We start from the raw sequence: 18,527 nt of genomic DNA on the forward strand, positions 1-18,527 counted from the left end.
GTCACAACAAAATCCCTCCCAGTGTGTTGGCGAAATGGTACATTCCGACGCAAAGCACGCCTACCTGACGTTACCGTAATACACGCAGTCCTTGAATATCACAGCAAGGGAGAAAGGGCTTTGCTACTACCGTAATATTCAGTGCGAGCTTATCTACATCCGGTTTTCAAAATAAAGTCTTAACACCGAGTTTATTGGACTGCTGCACAATTTGGAAATCGGATTGGAATAAAAACAGAATGAAAACGCTGCAACCAGTTACCCCTTTAATCGAAACATTAAATTTAAATGGTGTGTTAGATTTGACAGTGTATAAAATTAATTACGCTATTATACAAAACAAATTTAAGTGCACACTAAATCTCGTTGTTTTGCCCCCGAACGGAACAAATAAAATATATACTATTATTATTGTTATTATTATGAAATCCGGAAGTATATTTGGAGGCATTTACAGTAACTTTATTGTTACATAAACGTACAAATGTGTATATTTGTCTCATCGATTCAGTAGAAATACAGTATATTACTGACATCGTGGTATAATTACCGATAATTAATTTTGTGATGTATTTTTAAGACTGTAAACGAAAGTATTTTTTTTTTTTAACTTCCGTCTCATGATTGACAACTTCTTTAATCCAATAAACACATTTCCCGGAAAGCTCTGCCCAATCAGAAATCAAGAGGGGCGGAGCTTCTCCCCTTCACAACAGCGTTGCCCACTTTGTTGCTTGAGAAGAGCCGTGACAGAAGTCGTATTTTCGGTACTTTACAGGTGTGAACTGAGGGATGAAGACATGACACGGACAACGTTGTGAAAGGTAGGAATTCTCTACGTGTTCTTGTTTACATTATTTAGGAAAATGAGGTCAACGTCAGTGTTAAATGTAAACAGTGACCGAACAAGCTCGTCCTGCAACAAAGCGTGTCACGAGAACAAACAGTCCAGTGTTTACTGGCTTCATTTTTCATGTAATATTTCACAATGTAGGATAATGTTGGCTCGATAATGTGCAAAACCGTATCATTGAAGATTCCCAAACAGCATAAACAAGCAGACATATGTTCATCCATGCAGAACCTACTATTCGCCTTGAGTTCACCCTTCACATTGTACCTCAGTGGTTTGAATGCTGAAGTTTGCAATGACAGAAATAAAGAGCTGTCCGGAATCATTGAAGACAACAAGAATACCCTCATAACACTGAACCATCTAAAATATACTGTATATAGTAAATACTTACATTCATTCACTTTATTTGTCATGCAGCCGTAGGGCAGAGTTTTCCTTTGTCACAGACAGCACACATGTGACAGACATTTAGATAAGAAACTATAAGATAAGTCCCTTTTTTAGCCCCAATGTGGGGAAATGAACTGTCACAGTCCCAAGATAATGAATAATACACATGCATTTTCATGTCTGTGAATGTGCATAATGGAAAAATATCAATGACTATGATCAAAAAATACCAAACCAAGCAAAATATATACAGATAGTGAAATTACAGTGTTATAAATATAAAAACATGATACAATAACTGCTCAAGCCCTTCCAATGAAGACTGAAAAAATAAATAAATAGCCCAATTGCTGGTCTGGTCCTCTATAACTTGTTCAATTGTGATATTTTAGATTACTTTGTTGACTGAAAACCTCGTCCAGCAGGAAGAAGCTCAAATGTACTTTGTCGATGACAGATTGTTGTCTTCATTTTCAATGAAGTTTGCCAACAGCTCAAACTCTTTAATAAAGGAATGCTGTGTTCAGCGGAGACTCGCCAAACAACCGACTCAACCCCTTGAGAGTCAGTTTCGGAGCATTTCTGCTCTTAGGAGTCAAGTTTCCTAACAATGAAGCTCGAGATAAAAAGACAGTAGGGAAAAAATAGCAACAGATAAAAGTGACAACAGGCAAACAATAATAATAATAATAATAATAGAATAACCAAGTAAAATAAACTGTCAGACTATGACAGACTATGGAAACTCATAGTTCACCTTGTAAATAGCTCTGAAACACTTGTTTTTGTAGCCATTCTAAAATAGACTTTGGGGGAAGTTTACAAAACTGTACAATACAGTATCTTGCAGCTAGGTTTTCTACAGGATATTGCAAAATTGATCATATCTTACTTATCTTATTTACATTCAGGCTTATGGTTAAAGATCCAGGTCATATCTGCTCAGACATGTGCAGTCACATGTCTATTTACCCTATTATCTGTGCTTGTGTTGACCCCTTATTTGCTTTTTTCCAGGGACTTGTTTTGTCGAGGCACAAAAAATGAGGGGCCTTTTTCTCGTGGAGCCCATTGTGGCCCTGTACGCCTTCTCCAGTTTTCTCATTTACCCTCTGGTGCAGCAGTTTGTGTACCGGAGGCTCTGGGTAGAGCTGACAAACACCCCCTACCCCATCTCTGAGAACACCTCCAGGTGTGGGGGAGACAACAGCAGCGGCAACCACTCGAGCTTTCACGAGGTTAGTGCGGACACTAAAGCGATTCCTGTAAAATACACACATTTGCGGATGGAAGTCAACACCATTATGAACTCGGTGGTTGTGTCAAACAACCAAAAGTTATTCTTACATCCGAGAGGAAGCAACTACTTGTCCCATGAACACACACGGATACACACAACTCACGAGCACGTATTTGTTTAATATAATTTTAGAATCAGTTCCTCTTTATTAAGTCTTGTTAAACTGCAAACTGCTGATAACTATTATACATAATCCAACCATTGTGTAGGAAAAGGATAACATCCACCGTGGATGAACTATGTCAATCATTATTTTTACTCATTGTACATCTATTTATTGAGTGTTTACACTGTATATTCAGCAAACAATGAAAAAGACCACCTATTCACTAAAATAACTTGATGTGACCAACTAGCATGGCAACAGTTCATATCACAGCAACTAATATAATTCATTGAATTATTGATAAATTCAGTGAAAATGTAGTTTAAAGCGTTGCTATGGACCTGAAACGGTTATAAATATGAGGAAAAACATTCACAGTCATCATGTGTTATGCCTCAAATTGTGTTCCATCCATATATAGTACATATGTTGGTTTATTATAAGCTCTTGCATTTACTAATACTGTATAGGAGACATGAAACCAAACAGAGAAGTAAGAGCAAATACAGTTAAATCAAAATAGCTTCTGCACCTGTTCCACTTAAAGTTTTGGTTCTTAATTTTTACCAACTCTGAAAACCTCACAGTAATGTTTTCATCCACACACCATAGTGCTTTCTTTAATGACAATATATTGTGTCTTTCTATCTAACACTCTTTGTTTCCTGTGTTTCCAGGAGGTTCAACGACAGGCGTCGCTCTTCTCCCTCTACTCAGACCTCTTCTCCCTAATCCCCTCACTGATCGTCACTTTCACGCTCGTCGCCTATAGCGACCGCGGAGGACGTAAGATCACCATCATCCTGCCGCTGATCGGCACGTTGATCTACACCCTGTCCTTCCTGGCCGTGTCCTACTTCAAGCTCAACGTTTACTTGCTCATCGGCGCGTCGCTCCTCAGCTCTCTGTTTGGCGGCTTGGGCACGTTTCTGGGCGGATGTTTTGCCTACATCGCAGACTTGTGCGAGGACGGTCCTCAGAAGACGCTGCGCATGGCGAGATTGGACATGATGATCGGCCTGTTGACCGGAGTGTCCTTGATATCGACTGGCTACTTCCTGAGAGCGGCAGGCTTTAACTGGCCCTTCCTCACCTCTGCTTTATTTCAGTGTGTGAACCTCCTCTATGCGATTTTCATCCTAGAAGAGACTGTGAAGTCGGTACCAGCTGATGTCCTCACTCTGGGACAGCCTCCTCGGAGTTCTGCGCTGAAACAGATGATCTTTGGAGTCTATGAGATGTTTAAACATGCCAGCAGAAGGAGCAAAACAGTTTTAATCCTCCTCATGCTCATCTTCACCAGCTTCACCTTCGCTTATGTTGGCGGGATCTCCTTGATGACACTGTATGAGCTCAATGAGCCGCTGTGCTGGACTGAGATTTTGATTGGATACGGCTCAGCTCTGTCCACGTCTGTGTTCCTGGTCAGTTTTGTCGGAGTGTTTGTGTTCACATACTGCGGCGTGCCGCAGCTGCTCATTGTCCTGATGGGGATCCTATCTGTCGTGGCTGGCATGGCCCTGGTGGCGTTTGCTAAGACCACGTTAATGATGTTTATAGGTGAGACCAAACAATCCTTTATTGTGAAAGTAATGTACAATGCTTTGAATCTCATTTTTAGTGGAAAAACAGGAACACATCAATCATGGCCACTTTATTAGGTACACAAAACATCTAAAAAAAAAATGTGGCAGGACTGGCACATGGCGTGGTTGTCTGCTGCATGGGTTCAGAGATGGTTTTCTGGTTGCAACTAGTCATTATTTGAGTTCCTATAGCCTTTCTATTACTTTAAACTAGCTTTAACTATGCATCTTTGCACTGAAAACTTCTCCTCACTGAATTGTTTTCTCTTTTTTTCCGACACAAACAAGCACTTTAATCACTTTTGTCCCCCATTCTGATGCTTTGTTTGAACTTCAGCAACTCGTCTTGACCGTTTCTGAATATATATTTGCATTAACACTCACTTGTTTGATGACCATAAAAAGAAGTTCTGTATAATATTATTATTATATGTTATTGCACCTCAGTGCTGCCAATCACAATTAACATATATACATGTCTGTTTAAGAACCTTTTCTGATATATTATATGTAACTTAATGTCTTTTACATGAAATTAATGGGTGTAAAATGATAGGAAGTTGCAGTAAGTACATAAGTTGCTGTACAAGCTGGAGAGATGCATAACAGAAGATATGATATTTGAGTTTATTGACTGTGAGAGCCTGCCACTCCCTGCACCAGAACAAAATAATTTTATTGCATCATAAACTGACAAGACAATATGCTATTATTATCAACACTGTTTATTTTAAGTGTCATTTAGTTGGTAAATGAGATGGTATAAGCCTGTAAAAGTTGTGCACAATCACGATGATGTGATGTAACGCGTATCTTTTGCTGTTTGTTTTCCACAGTGAAGGTGCCAATGCTTCTGTCCATCATGCCGTTCCCTGTTCTGCGCTCGATGATGTCAAAGATCATCTCAAAGTCTGAGCAGGGTGAGTGGGTTTAGGGCTTTCCACGAGCCACTGTGCCGTGTCATGTCCGCGTGTTTGTAGAGTCCAAAGTTTCTTTCAAAACACTTGTAGTTTCACTGTTTTTTTCTCCCTATTTTCTCCCTTTTTTGGAGCATGGCAAATGCTAAAACTATAGAGTTTGAAAAGAGGCAATTCAAATGCTTGTCACTTTTTAAATATATTTTCTGTGCATGTGTTTTTCCACAGGAGCCCTGTTTGCCTGTCTTTCCTGTATGGAGACGTTCATTAACAGTGCATCAGCCGCAGTCTTCAGCAGTGTCTATGCTGCCACAGTGGCCTGGTTCCCGGGCTTCTGCTTCCTGTTATCTGCGGGACTTTGTATCATTCCTTTAATTACCCTCGGGTAAGTTGGTCATGTTGTTAATGCTCATAATGCAATATAAAAGCAGGATTTCCCAAACTTTCTGTCCGAGCAAGAGCTTTTTTCCCTATTTTCCCATTTTCAAGTTCACTTTCTTTATCACATTCTGAGAAAAGAGTTGCTGTATTGATCGGCATTGGCTTCCAAATCAATTACTTGGAAGTGGAACCTTTTCCCCTAAAGCTGTTTATGATTTGCGGAGTCATGTGGTCGTCTTCCAAATTGATTTGTCCATGTTTATGAACAGTTAAGGCCTTGTGGTTATGCTTCAGGTGCACGGCTTCACTCTACGACTTGAGTTTCAGCTCAAACACGTCTTTTTTTTTTGTGCTGAGTCAGTGTTTACTTGGCTGAAAAAAGAGAAATGCTTGTTTGACTTTGGCACTCTGAGGGGGGGGGGGGGAAACGCCTCTCAGTTCCACATTTCTGCACATACACAGAACATGACAGACATGCCTTCAAGTGGAGTTTTAACTCATTTTTTAAAAATCTTACTAAATTACTCAAATTTGATTGCAGACGTGTAACTTTTGCAAAGTGCTTAGTAACACTTTGCAAAAGGGGGGGAGACGGTTAACGGTATTTAACACGGTCTTTACACTTTGCATTTAGTCAAAGGAAAAAAAGCCCATAAAAAGATCATTAATTGTGGTACACTGTGTTCTTACAGTTGGTTTTCGATGACAGAGAAGAGCTGCTGAGCCACTTTCATGACTGTGCCACTTCTTTTCTTACGTAATGTCTTGTTATGGAATGACAAAGGAAATGGTTCAGCAGACTCAGGCCAACATGAGCTTCACATAAACAGAACAAAAATGTTGTTGTTCCATGTTGTCACTGTTATTTCTTCTTGTAGGTTTTGTCCTGAATTAGAGAAACTTTGCCTGGCAGCCAAACAACAAACAATCATAATGTTGCATTTTTGTGCCATTTATTCCATATTTGTGGAACAAATTATTTATTTTTAGCAGTCCAGGTGTTGATATGTTGCTTTTCTACAACTAGAAGATTGACCATCTTACCAGGAATTATGTGCCACCGCAGGTTTCAGGAACTCAGTATAAGTAGTGGTTTTTGGAGTAGTCTTGTGTTCTCCAGTATTTTATTTCAGTCTCCACAACAGCTTGTACAATCTCCTTCCATTTTTTTTTTAATGGAGTCTGTTTCCTGTTACTTTGTCTGGTCTTGGTTGTGTTCAGGTACATTTCGAGTTCTGTAAACTCAGTGGCCACATCATTATCTTCTATATTGGTGTGGTCTCTCTGCTGCTGTAACTCATCCGCTTCGAGATCCTCAAGGCCACTACCGTTTACAAGAAAGTATGTAAGCCCACCTTGTGTGTGTGTTTTTTCTCTTATCCCTGTTTGTTTCCATGTTTCAGGGTGGTGGGAGTGATAGGAGTGGATGTTGCCAAAGAGGCTACGAGGCCTGAAAGCGATCCCGACGACGACGAGAACGAAAACAGACCTCTCCTCAGCTGAGCCACAGGAGCAAACCACCACAACCTCCCCAGCACTTTGTTTATTTTCCCCTTCAGTTGTTGAGTCAAAGATACGTGGCTGTTGTTTTCAGGTCTTTACTTTATTGGTGCAGGTCAAGGATTCATCTTTGTTAAACTTCGCTGATGTGTGACGGACATCGAAGAGTTGGAGCCAAATATGTTGTGCGTCAGACTTTTGAATGAAGGTGAAGGTTATTTTCACATTAACACAGTAGCATCAATAGAATATTAAAAACTTGTAAAGGGATTTTATGGCGTGCTCATCAAACAGGTTCTCATCCAGTGTGTGAACCATCTCGGACACTTCTGAAAAGCTTTTCTTGTTTGTATGAAATGTTAATTCAGGTCTTTTGAATGAGAAATCTCAGACAGTCAACTATGCACACATTTGTCTCTTTTTATACCCGCACAATGCATACATGTGAATCAGCCCAATAAATATCGATCAGAAAATAATAATAATGATAATAATAAACATGAGATTTATATGCTTCTCTCAGGTTCAGAGGGCACTAAAAATCCAAACAAGGGATACTCTCAAGAGTGCAATAACGGTTTAATGTTGTGTCATGTGCTGTTTATTACAATTAAAACAGTCCATTTTGTAAAATTTAAATATATTTATATAATGCCTTCATGAATTCTGTTGTCTGGGAAGAAAAAAAAACATGAATGTTGTCTTTATTTTTTTTTTTATTATTGTTATTTTTGCATTTTAGGTCACAGTTCTTGTGGGTTTGAACATGTTCATAATGAAAAGAATAAATTGATACAAATCCAAGAAGTGAGCAGGTGATCTTCCTTATACCAACCACTAGATGGCAGTGTTGGTCCAGAGAATCATGTACCTTACTCAACAGCCAACACCCTCAAAGATGTTGGTGTTTTCTCTTAAATGTAATTGTCCCCATATCACTGTGAAAATATCCATTTTAATTTGATATGTGGAGGTTCTATATGTTTACTGTTGAACTTGATCATGTCTGAAAACCAACTGAATAAATATCTCTGCATAATATTATAAAGTGTCCCTTCTGTGCACCTTCAACGTGACGCATCGGCGTTCGTTAAAGTCGATCCGTCTCCTGTGTTTTTGACCTCGTTTCTTTTCATATTATGTTCTTAAAGCTTCAGTTGTAACTCATCACTGCCTCGACGATCGCCTCACAGCACATGAGACGATTTATTTGATTTTCCTGGACTGTGTTCTCCAAAGTTTCCACCTCCTGCCTTTGTCCTCCTCAAAGACAGAGCTGAATGTGTGCGCTCACAGGCATTGTTCAACAAAAAAACAAAAGCAAAACAAAAAAAAACAAGCTGGCCTACTTGAGACATCCAGGAAATTTGGAGCTGTGAGGTGCAGACACGTGGCCAGAGAAGTGTTTGAGGCATTAATGTCAGATTCTCAGTATAATCATGATCACAAGAAGCTGAAATTAAAAGACACTGAACGTCCAGGTTTATTTTTGGCATGAGAATCCACTTCTGAAATGTTTCATGGGGCGTGTCTTGGTGTTATCAACCACTGCTGCACGAAGATGTCTCACGTGACTCACTTGATGACCTCATAGGGACAAACAACCATCCAATCACACACCTATGGTCAATTATATTGTAGAATTTACCTGATCCCCACACCTGCATGTTTTTGAACTGTGGGAGGAAGCTGGAGAACCCGGATAAAACCCAAAAACACATGGGGAGAACATGCAGACTCCTTGCAGAAAGGGCCTTGCTCAATCTGCAAAGGCAAACGTGCAAACCACAACAGCAACCATCTGACCCTTATGGCGAGGCGAGCTGGGACCATGAGTGGAAAAGGGGCTTTAGAGTGTCCCATCAACGTTATATTCATCACTCTATAAAGTTACATACTACAGCTTTAAGACAGGACATTGTTGCTGTTTTCAGACTTGAGCCGTTTCTGTGTAAACAACGTGTGTCTTATGGATGATGAATGGACATCCTATCCTAAAAAAAAAACAATTCCCTCACGTGCGACTGCGCCGAACGCGCCACATGTAATGAGATTAGAAACCCACATGGTGCATCACAAGGTATAGTTATCAGCTCATATATAAAGTGAGTTGTTTATTTCGGGGATGTTTTGTGAGCACCTTGATCCTTATCTGTCAAACGTTTGAATGATGAATGTAAAAGGCCACCGTTCACTAGCAGTCCCAAAAAGGAAAGGAAAAGCATGACAAACACAACTTGGATATGCTTGGTTAGATAAGAACCACACTGGTTTATTTTGAAAACATGTGGCTGACCTCTTGCACCCTAATAAAATAAAACCTTGTTGCTTTAAAGCATCGCTGAAGAAGAAGAAGAAGAAGAAACATGCCAGTTAAAAGTGTTTATAATCCCTTCCCCTTGCATTTAAAAAAAAAATCATACAAGGCATGTCAGTTTGAATTGGCCTCACTCACGGAAACCCAAATGACGTCTGATCCTAATGTGCAGTTATTTGATTTCCATCCTTACATTTTTTCAAATCCATGACTGCTGCTTGATTGTAAAGTAAAACTGACACACAGCGTTGGAGGTTACTTCAAGGATCATCCGAGGCAGCACTTTGGCAACGTGACGGAGCGTGAGGTTTTTCTGGTTAAATTAGAGATGGAGGTGTGGTGAGCACTGACGGTTTTCCCAGGGGGTACGAGGGCGGAGAGGGGAGACAGTCGGGGTAGTGGCTTTTTTGTGTGTCTGGCATACATTGGGTCATGAAGGATAAAAGGGGAGTTTGACTGTGCATGGTGGAGCGTGGACGGCTCTGGAAGGTCTTTGGCGTCGAACTGAGCTGAATCAGCAGAGCGATCATCTGCACCGCACCACATCTCATCACCAGTGCAAGCCTGATCTCTGAAGTAGATCCAGTGAGTTACTCGCAGATACTCAACCTTCTGTTCCCCGGGAGGAGATAATTCACGACAATATAAAAACCCATTTGAGGTGGTTTGCGTGACTGCTGCAGCTATAAGTGGTGAAATAGAGCGCCTCCCCCAGTCTGGAGTTATGTGAGCATGTGAGGAAGATCTGAAGACATCAGGATCCACTGCATTTAAAAAAATAATTATTTATTTCATTCTCAGTTTCAATAGCACAGGGAATGAACTCAATTATGAGACTGGCAGTTAAAATGCAAGCAAATCCTTATCCCAGTCTTAATTTTACACTTAAACCGGCTGGTTTGTGCATTCAGAGATGGTCCTCTGCATATCTCGGTCGTACCAATTGCCTATTTAGGTCAGTGTTGCAAATGACTATGATTTTCCAAGCATTCTCTGACTGCTTATTTGATATTTTTCTCCTTTTTTCGGCCACATTTGAAGCCACTCAAATCAAATTTCTTCCCCATTCTGATACTTGGTTTGAACTTCAGTGAGCTGCTGCCATGTGATTGGCTGATTAGATAGTTGTTTTAACAAACCATGGAATGTGAGTACCTAATAAAGTGGCTGGTGAGTAAGCCTTGGTTGGTTCTGATACTTCCATTGAACTTTCTCCATGTATTTGTGTGCGTGTACATCTATCATGCATCAAACCTACAGTCGCACAGAGACAGTTGGAAAACCTCCTCTTCTCAGTTTTCCTCCTCCAGAGATCTCTCTGCTTTGCTGGCTTCTCTCTGTTGGCAGGCGTTGCTGTGTGTGCCGGGGATGATGTGTGCACTGGTGACGCTCTTTATTCTGAAGCTCTCATCGTTGACTGCAGACAGTTATCTGTGTGTTTAGGTTGCGAATGCTTGGCTGTATGTTTGAACCCTGTCCCTTAATTACTGCCAATTCCCTAATGGTTGTTTTTTTTCTATGAAGGGTTATAATCACTCATATGGAAAACAGTCTGTTTTGCATTTGCATCTCTCCTTATCCCTCATTTACATGTTAGTCCCTGTTTGTCTATACCTGTTTTTCTTTTATATATGAATTGCCTGGCTTCATACCACTCCTTCAACAGATGTCTTTTACCAGTCCTAACTGCCAATAATGTCTTTTCCCCCCTCTCTCCCTCCCCTCCCTTCTTCCACTTCCCCTTTATTTTCTCTCCACCACTTCACTTGAAGGGATTGACTGGCCTTTTATGATCTACTTCAAATATAGATCTGCAACCACCATTATTGGCACACGCCTCAACCACAGACCCTTCTTCTCTCCTTCCCATTTTGCTTTCTCCATCCATCTTAACAACCGTGCCCCAGTCTCCAGAAGTGGTTTCGCAGTGTAATCTCCACCTCCCCCACCCTGCGCATCTACTGTGTGTGTGTACGTGCACACACACTCAGACACACACACATACTCCACCTCGGCCGAACGCCTGCGTCCTTATTCATCAGCTCCTGACGTGCATGTGCACAAACACGTACAAACTTTGTAATGTTTCACAGGGCAAAAGGTGGAGGTACGCACTCCATAGTAGTGTAAAATATCAAAATATACTCATTAAATACACTTTAAATGAATGCAAAAGTAGTACTTAAGTCTCTCAGGAGAGCATTTTGTAAAATACTTTTTTGTTTCAACAGCTTGAAAACAAAAATTACTCATATAATCAATTCCTGTTGACTTCATTTGTGTGTTACCATGCAGGGAATGAATAATTAAAGCTCTCTCAACCAAAAACAGGGAAATAAACTATTTTGGTTAAAATGATTAAAGGTGCCATATGTAAGAATGTGGCCAAAAAGGGTTACTACATTCAAATTCAAAATACCGAGGTCTTTAAGGTTTCGTTTTTTTCCGACGTAACTGGCAACCCGCGGTTGCTCGGCAGCTGAGATTCTACTGACTGCAATGATTTGTAGGTGGCGCCACATGCCAAAACATGATTTCAAAACATAAGCATAATTTGCAGTCTGCAAATATTTTGTCTGTACTGTTGTTGTTGGTGAGTTCAGTTTGTTATATGAACATTATTCCTGAGTCTCTGTGACTTATTAGGAGGATTTTATGGCCAGTTGCTTTAGATTTATTACATAATGCACCTTTAAAGTCATGTCCATCACATGCTGTGCATCTCTCCTGTGCTTTGGCAACTCCAAAGTTGCCAAAGCACAGTCCATAATTCTCAAAGACTAAAATAAGACAAACACGTTGCTACTCGCAACCGCAAAGAGTCACTTACTGAAGTGATTATCAACCTACGTCGACTCAGAAAGGCGGTCGGCTGAGGGTTGCAGTTTAGTGGTGCCTACTCCGCTGAGACCTTAATGATTACAGTTGAGAATGTGAAAGTGTTGTCATCTGTGCTGAGGCGTGTTCTTGTCTTTAGTCGGCTGCTGAGCCAGGGGTCTTAAAGATTGGCAACCCCCATCTCTCTCTCTCTTTCTCTCTCCTTCATCTCTGGAGCAGTGGAATAAGAAAAGGTCGCCGTGACGATCAATACACGGCTCACTGTTCTGCTTCAGTGCGTCAGATTAATCAGATGGACTGGAGGACCAGAGAGGAATGGAAAGAACACTTCACTGTGTACGCCACATTCACCGCGGAGGGATTAAAATGACACGGTTATTGTATATTTTCCTTGTCATATTTTCTTTGCAGTCCAGATTCTTCTTCTCTTTGGTCCCCAATGTCTTTCCCCTGGTTTTGATTTTCCCTATGAAGGTTTTATTGTCTCTTGGGGTCTGTTAGAGGCAACATGTGTCTTAAGTGTGGCTTCACACTAATTGCATTTGATCGGGACGTGCTCTTAAAGACACACAGACGCACGAGCACACAACCCTGGTCCAATCAGAGGCTCTGGAGTTTCAGTGAAACATTACAGGAACCACATATCCAGTAGCAGATCTCCTGTTTGGTCACACGAGCAAACGGTGAGCCAATGTGACCCAAACCACACCTCTGTTCCCTGTAATGAGCCTGCACTGGTTTTCACTGGGTCTATTAATAGAGATTTGTATTAGCCTGGTTTCTGCACAAGCATCGGGTTTCTGATTATGGCCCTGGAGTGGAAACTTATTGGTCAAAAGATTAAAATTCAGTACAACATATATCAAACTATTTGATTAAAACCAGTTTTCCAGTCGTCCAGTCTCAAAGGAAGACACAATATAACACACTTTTCTGTATTTCTCTTACCGTTTCTTCCAACAATCTGACTGGAAACCCCCCTTTCATCGACCCTTTAAACATTATTGTTTTGCTTTCATTTCCATTAAATTACAAAACTCATCTGGAGCATGTTTTAATTCATTTGAGACGGACCGTGTTTGGTCTATCAGACCTTTGTCGTGAACCCAAACATGAGAGGGGAAGTCTCCGTCGCTTTAGGTACAGTAGTAAATGAGATGGTTTTTGGGAATGTACAGTATCGTCCCAGGGGCTTCCTCCTTCTTTCCTGTGTTTCTCTTCAACAAAAAGAGAGTCCTCAGGGGGAGAAACTTAGACATGGAGTGAGGCTACTGCTCTGTCCTTGAGCCTTTTTTTTTTTTTTTTTTTTTCTTAGACTGTCATCTCCAGTCGGAAAGGATCACGGGGCAGAAACCGCCTGGAGTATGTGAAGCCATGTGTTGCAGAAACAGGGGGAAACCAGCAGGGACGGTCTCAGGACACAGACAGAATATCCCCAGGGTTGTTTTAGCCTTATCTTCTCTCCAGAAGTCTCCTCTACCAGCTGTGTCTATACTGCAACACCGCCGACATCTGCTCCACGTCTGCCGTTGATTCATGTCGGTCATGTGAGCGATATCGTCAAAAAATCACAAACACACATACACGAACGTATGCCCGTATACATGACAGCGTATGCAGAAGAGCAAACATGTGCGCATGATGACTTTTATGGCTCTTACATCACAGTTCAAGCCCCTATTTTGGAATTTTGGAATGTTTTCAGCCTGGAAATTCAGTCCGTCTGTCATCACGGGGATTACAAAAGGGAAGGAGTTTGGTCTGGTGAAATGCAAAGTTGCTGTGTTTGATGGCTTGGAAATGAATCTGCCAATTTATCCGAAACAAAAGCCAAGACTGTGAATTGTCTACTTATTTTACGTGCTGTAATAATGTATCATCATAAGCTCGCCTCCGTTACAGACTGTTGTCACAGCTGTGTGCTCATTTCCTCCAAATTCGGAGAGATCATCAGGAAGATTTGGCATTCGGGGATGATGTTGATAATAATCTAATACGTTTGCACTGTAACTGAGAGCCAAAGTTCCAGAAAAAAGCAGATTCAGTACAAACCAAGTGACAACTGCAAGTAAAATCACCTATCTGAAGCCTCCAGATGCTGCACGTAGACTATACGTAGACAAAACTATACTCCAACTTTTTCCAGAGCTGCACCAAAGTTCAATGGTCCCTACAGTTTAACCCATCCTTTCAAAGTCTTGTGAAACCTTATTGAGACCTAAAACATTGTCTCCCCCGTGGATGTCATAAATACTATCGATGAAACAGCCACATTCTCTGTACATTTCTTGAAAACTGCTCTTGTCTTCTACATTATGAACTCTGTCCATGCTATGTCAGGGGTAATAGTATATCTGTCAAGGGTACATGTGTTCTTCATTCTTAGAATGAGAAGAGAACATGGTGTATGGAAAGTTGTAGCAGAAAAACAACAAAAAAAAAGTTCCAGTTTCCAGTGCACAACGTTCAAAACTTGGCAATATTTTCTTTTGGTTTAAGTCGATGTTCAGCCGCTTGCGTAAAAATGTCGGGCTATTCCCCGCCTCGGAGATGTCCACATAGACGCCGGTTCATCCAAGATGTCATTGTGGTCCCCTCTTGATGCACAGTATATATAGCGTTCAGTTCGTCTGGGTGATGCCAAGCTAAAGAGATGACTGCTGGCGTTTTCACTGACAGGAAACCACTGGACGAATACCAATCCATGTCAGTCTACCAGCACAAAGTATGGTCAGACAGCACTTTCAAGTGTGCGATCGTAGACCACTGACACACAAAAACACACTGACATTCCGACATAACCATCGGTGGAATGTCCGGCTACCCCAACCAACTGCTATTTCTAGCCATTTTGAAAAAGCCCGAAAAGAAATATATATAGTTTTCTATGAAAATAAAGCGCTTTTACGATCTTCGTGGCCTGCAGAGTACATACACTTTCCTCAGTGTCTTTCAACATGGGATCATTTAATATAATATACAGTATGTTGTACTATATCTTACCCCAACTCGATAATATATATATGTCAATACAATTAGCACGCTTATATACCTCAAGGAGTCTGTTGTCTTCAGTATATGCACAGTCTGCTAAATCAATCCCATGCACAAAGGCCCGCCTTCCAGGTTCCTGAGTTTGATTCACGCCGCAAAAACAAACGTGTGAGAAAGTCGTTAAAATCCCCGCTGCAGCCTGCAGAGGCAGTGCTGAGAGTTTGAACTTTGACACGCGAACACCTGCGGGTCCCCGCCGCGTCTTAAATGAAATGAGCTTCATCAGAAGGGCTTTGGACGCAATTAAAGCGTGATTTAAGACGTGACCTGAGAGTGGACCTCCAAAATGCCACCACCCCCACCTCTTCGTCTTGCAGCCCGCTGCCGGTGTGTGTGTGTGTGTGAATGCACGTTGCATGTACGTTTGCATGCAAACACGTTTACCCCTCCCCTTCCAAGTCTGCCTCACTCATTCCCACAGCCTTTAATGTCATATTGGAAGACATTATATTTCTTCTCCCCCCGCACCTGGAATTGTACAAACTCTGCCAAGCGATTTCCTGTGTTTCAGCTGTTACATGCTAACTGCCACACCAGGGGGGCCAAACCAGATGCTTTGAACAAGAATCCTTCTCTTGCACCGTAAACCACTGATATGTAAATGCGCTCTCTGGATAAAGCGTAAACGGCCACAATCCTAATACATGTATTAGATATGCCATCCGCCCTTTTTTTTTTGCACTTAATGTTATTATTTAAGACAATCATTTGGGGTTTCCTCCAATTACACGGAAATATTTCGCCTGAAATTTTGGCCGCTCATCAGTTTTAGCCTTAACATGTGTTGCCATTTTAAAAAAAAGTGAACTTGTTTGACCCAAATGATCTGGCTGTGGATTCTATTATCTTACTAGTACCAGATGCAGTTTTTGTGATAAAGCGTGCGCGGTGCTGACTGTGATGTTTCGCAGTCATCCACAGACAGTGGCTGGCCTTCATTTGACCTTATTGATTATCCCTTATCAGTCCGTTGCTTTGTGGTGAAAAAGTGGAAGCGAGGAGTTAACGCCGGAAATCTTACAGTCTATGTCACCAAAACATGCAGCGCACTCATAATAGGGGAAACATTTGATATACACATACTCCTTATCGCGCCAAACTATCTAAGGGGAAGGGAAGGTCAGTTTAGCCGGGATCGAAGAGGGATTTATGCCATTGATATTTTCCATCCCATCTGCTGCTCAACGATTACAGTTTCCGAAAAATCAGCGCTTCCAATCTTTTGAAGAAAAACACATATAAAATGTATTTTTAAGAGCCAAGTAGCGTCTGGTCCCTGCGTCAGATCTACAAATGGACCATAGCGCAACTGTTCTCTGAAATTTATGGACAAATATGTCATCAATTAGCCCTGCTGAAATATTTCCTTCCACTTAGTGACTGCACCTGCGTGACCTTTCTCGCCGAGAGCTTAAAGCTGCAGTGCGTAACTTTTGTTGTTGTTGATGTACGTGAACAGAGACCCTCCTCTGATCGCTGGCTCTGTCAAGCAATACTATCAAACCTGCCATGCCTTCCTTTGAGGGTAAGATGCTACACACACTGGATGATTGGGGTTTCTAAGGCTCTTCTTGGCTTGGGTCCTGATTATTTATGCACTTTTCTTCAATATTTTGTTCCCGAAATGGAGAAAAAGTAGTGCTGGGCATGGTAACGCGTTAACAGCGTTAACCACATTAGCGCATGCCACGCCTCCATGACGACGGACCGGAAAAAGACTCCCGATTTTTAAAATGAGTCTGTAAAGCAGGGGTGTCAAACTCATTTTCACTGAGGGCCACATTAGCATAATGGTTACCCTCAAAGGGCCAGATGTAACTGTCATACAGAATAACTTAATGTAACCAAATATAATGTAAAATAAAGGTAACTACTCCGTAACATATTGCTAAATAACGTTCTGTATTTATTACTTATTCAATTTTACTCGTCGCATGATGCATATACAACGATACACTGCGATCTAGTGGCGGTGCCGTCACTTTGAGGGTAACGTAATCGCCATGCATTGTGGGAAATGTAGTTTATGGTCAACACGCCTTAAAGCAGCATAGAACTATTTTAACACAGATTTTTAAGACCAATCAATCCCTCGCGGGCCACATGAAATGACGTGGCGGGCCACATCTGGCCCCCGAGCCTTGAGTTTGACACGTGCTCTAAAGTAACGCTAAACTTTAAAAACACAGTGAATTTGAATTAAAAATATGGAAATTGCATTAGAAATAAGGTGTTAACATGTTTCAAAAAGTTATATTTGTTTATTCTGTACAAATATCTTTATTTCATCTATATTTCCTGTGTTTAGTATCATATAAACACACTAATATCAGAGTTAATAAGCATTTTACAAACCCAGTTTAAATCATAAATCATCTCTCCAGACTATATTTCACTATGACTTTAACAAATCAGTCACAGTCTTTATCTTCATTCATCTAACGTACTGGTTTATGTTGTGCGCACATGGATCACTGACTTTGCAGCCTGTACATGTTTATAAAGGAGGTTTGTGAATGGACATGACCTTTGAAATAAGTTTAGCTGGCGGCTATAGTTTTAAACAGAAGCCCGGCTTTGATGAGGTCTGCTACTGCCCTCTGTATTTTAAGAAAGAAGAAGAAGAAAAAAGAAAAAGGACCCGTGCCAAAGCGGCCAACCAGCTCCACACACACAACACAAACACAGATTTTGCAAATTACAGCCTGCACATAAAGCTCTTATTTAAAAAAAAAAAAAGAAAAAGAAAAGAAGAAGACGTTCTCTGATGCTGCTCGAGGGTAAGCAGACCGTATATATGTGCGATGCATATGTGCAGTGGACTGAGGTCCAACCAGGTCAACAATGTCAGCACAGGACGTCCTGTTGATGTCGCCCTGAGGATGAGAACGGGATTTAAGGTGTTGAGACACAGCTGGAGCCGCTAAGTGACACTTTGATGCTGAAAGAGAAACATTACAGCTCACAGATGTCTCTCTCCAGTGAGTTTCCTTTATCAAATTACAGTTTAAGGAACTAGACGACATACAAATGAGCATAAATGATGTATTATTAAACATCACAGTTCCCTCCGCTGTTTTGACATGAGATAAGCTGTGTCCAATGGAAAAGTAAGGTTAGCAAATGCTAAAACAAAAGCCATTGCCTTTATAGCTGGCTTAAATCCTCGCAAAGCTGATGTAATAAGTCCTTGATACACTGACAAAGAAACCTTCACTCTCTGGCTCGGGAAGAATCCCTGCTCACTCCAACAGTTCACTCCTAAGTCATGTTGGAACCTGA

At 41.1% G+C, this 18,527-nt stretch overlaps 1 protein-coding gene across 1 annotated transcript; it reads left to right on the forward strand.

The window, feature by feature from the left end:
* Positions 1-740: 740 nt before the first annotated feature.
* Positions 741-7,039, forward strand: LOC310926834 (lysosomal proton-coupled steroid conjugate and bile acid symporter SLC46A3; the record flags this gene model as incomplete). The annotated part of the gene is made up of 6 exons (XM_083889038.1): positions 741-824; positions 2,264-2,484; positions 3,330-4,212; positions 5,075-5,158; positions 5,384-5,540; positions 6,940-7,039. Exons 2-6 carry the CDS (start codon positions 2,290-2,292, stop codon positions 7,037-7,039), a joined length of 1,419 nt encoding a protein of 472 aa, XP_083745164.1. The 5' UTR covers positions 741-824; positions 2,264-2,289.
* Between the last annotated feature and the right edge of the window lie 11,488 nt (positions 7,040-18,527).

The sequence above is a fragment of the Microchirus variegatus genome (assembly GCF_963457635.1).
Source record: "Microchirus variegatus genome assembly, chromosome: 5".
Classification (NCBI taxonomy): domain Eukaryota; kingdom Metazoa; phylum Chordata; class Actinopteri; order Pleuronectiformes; family Soleidae; genus Microchirus; species Microchirus variegatus.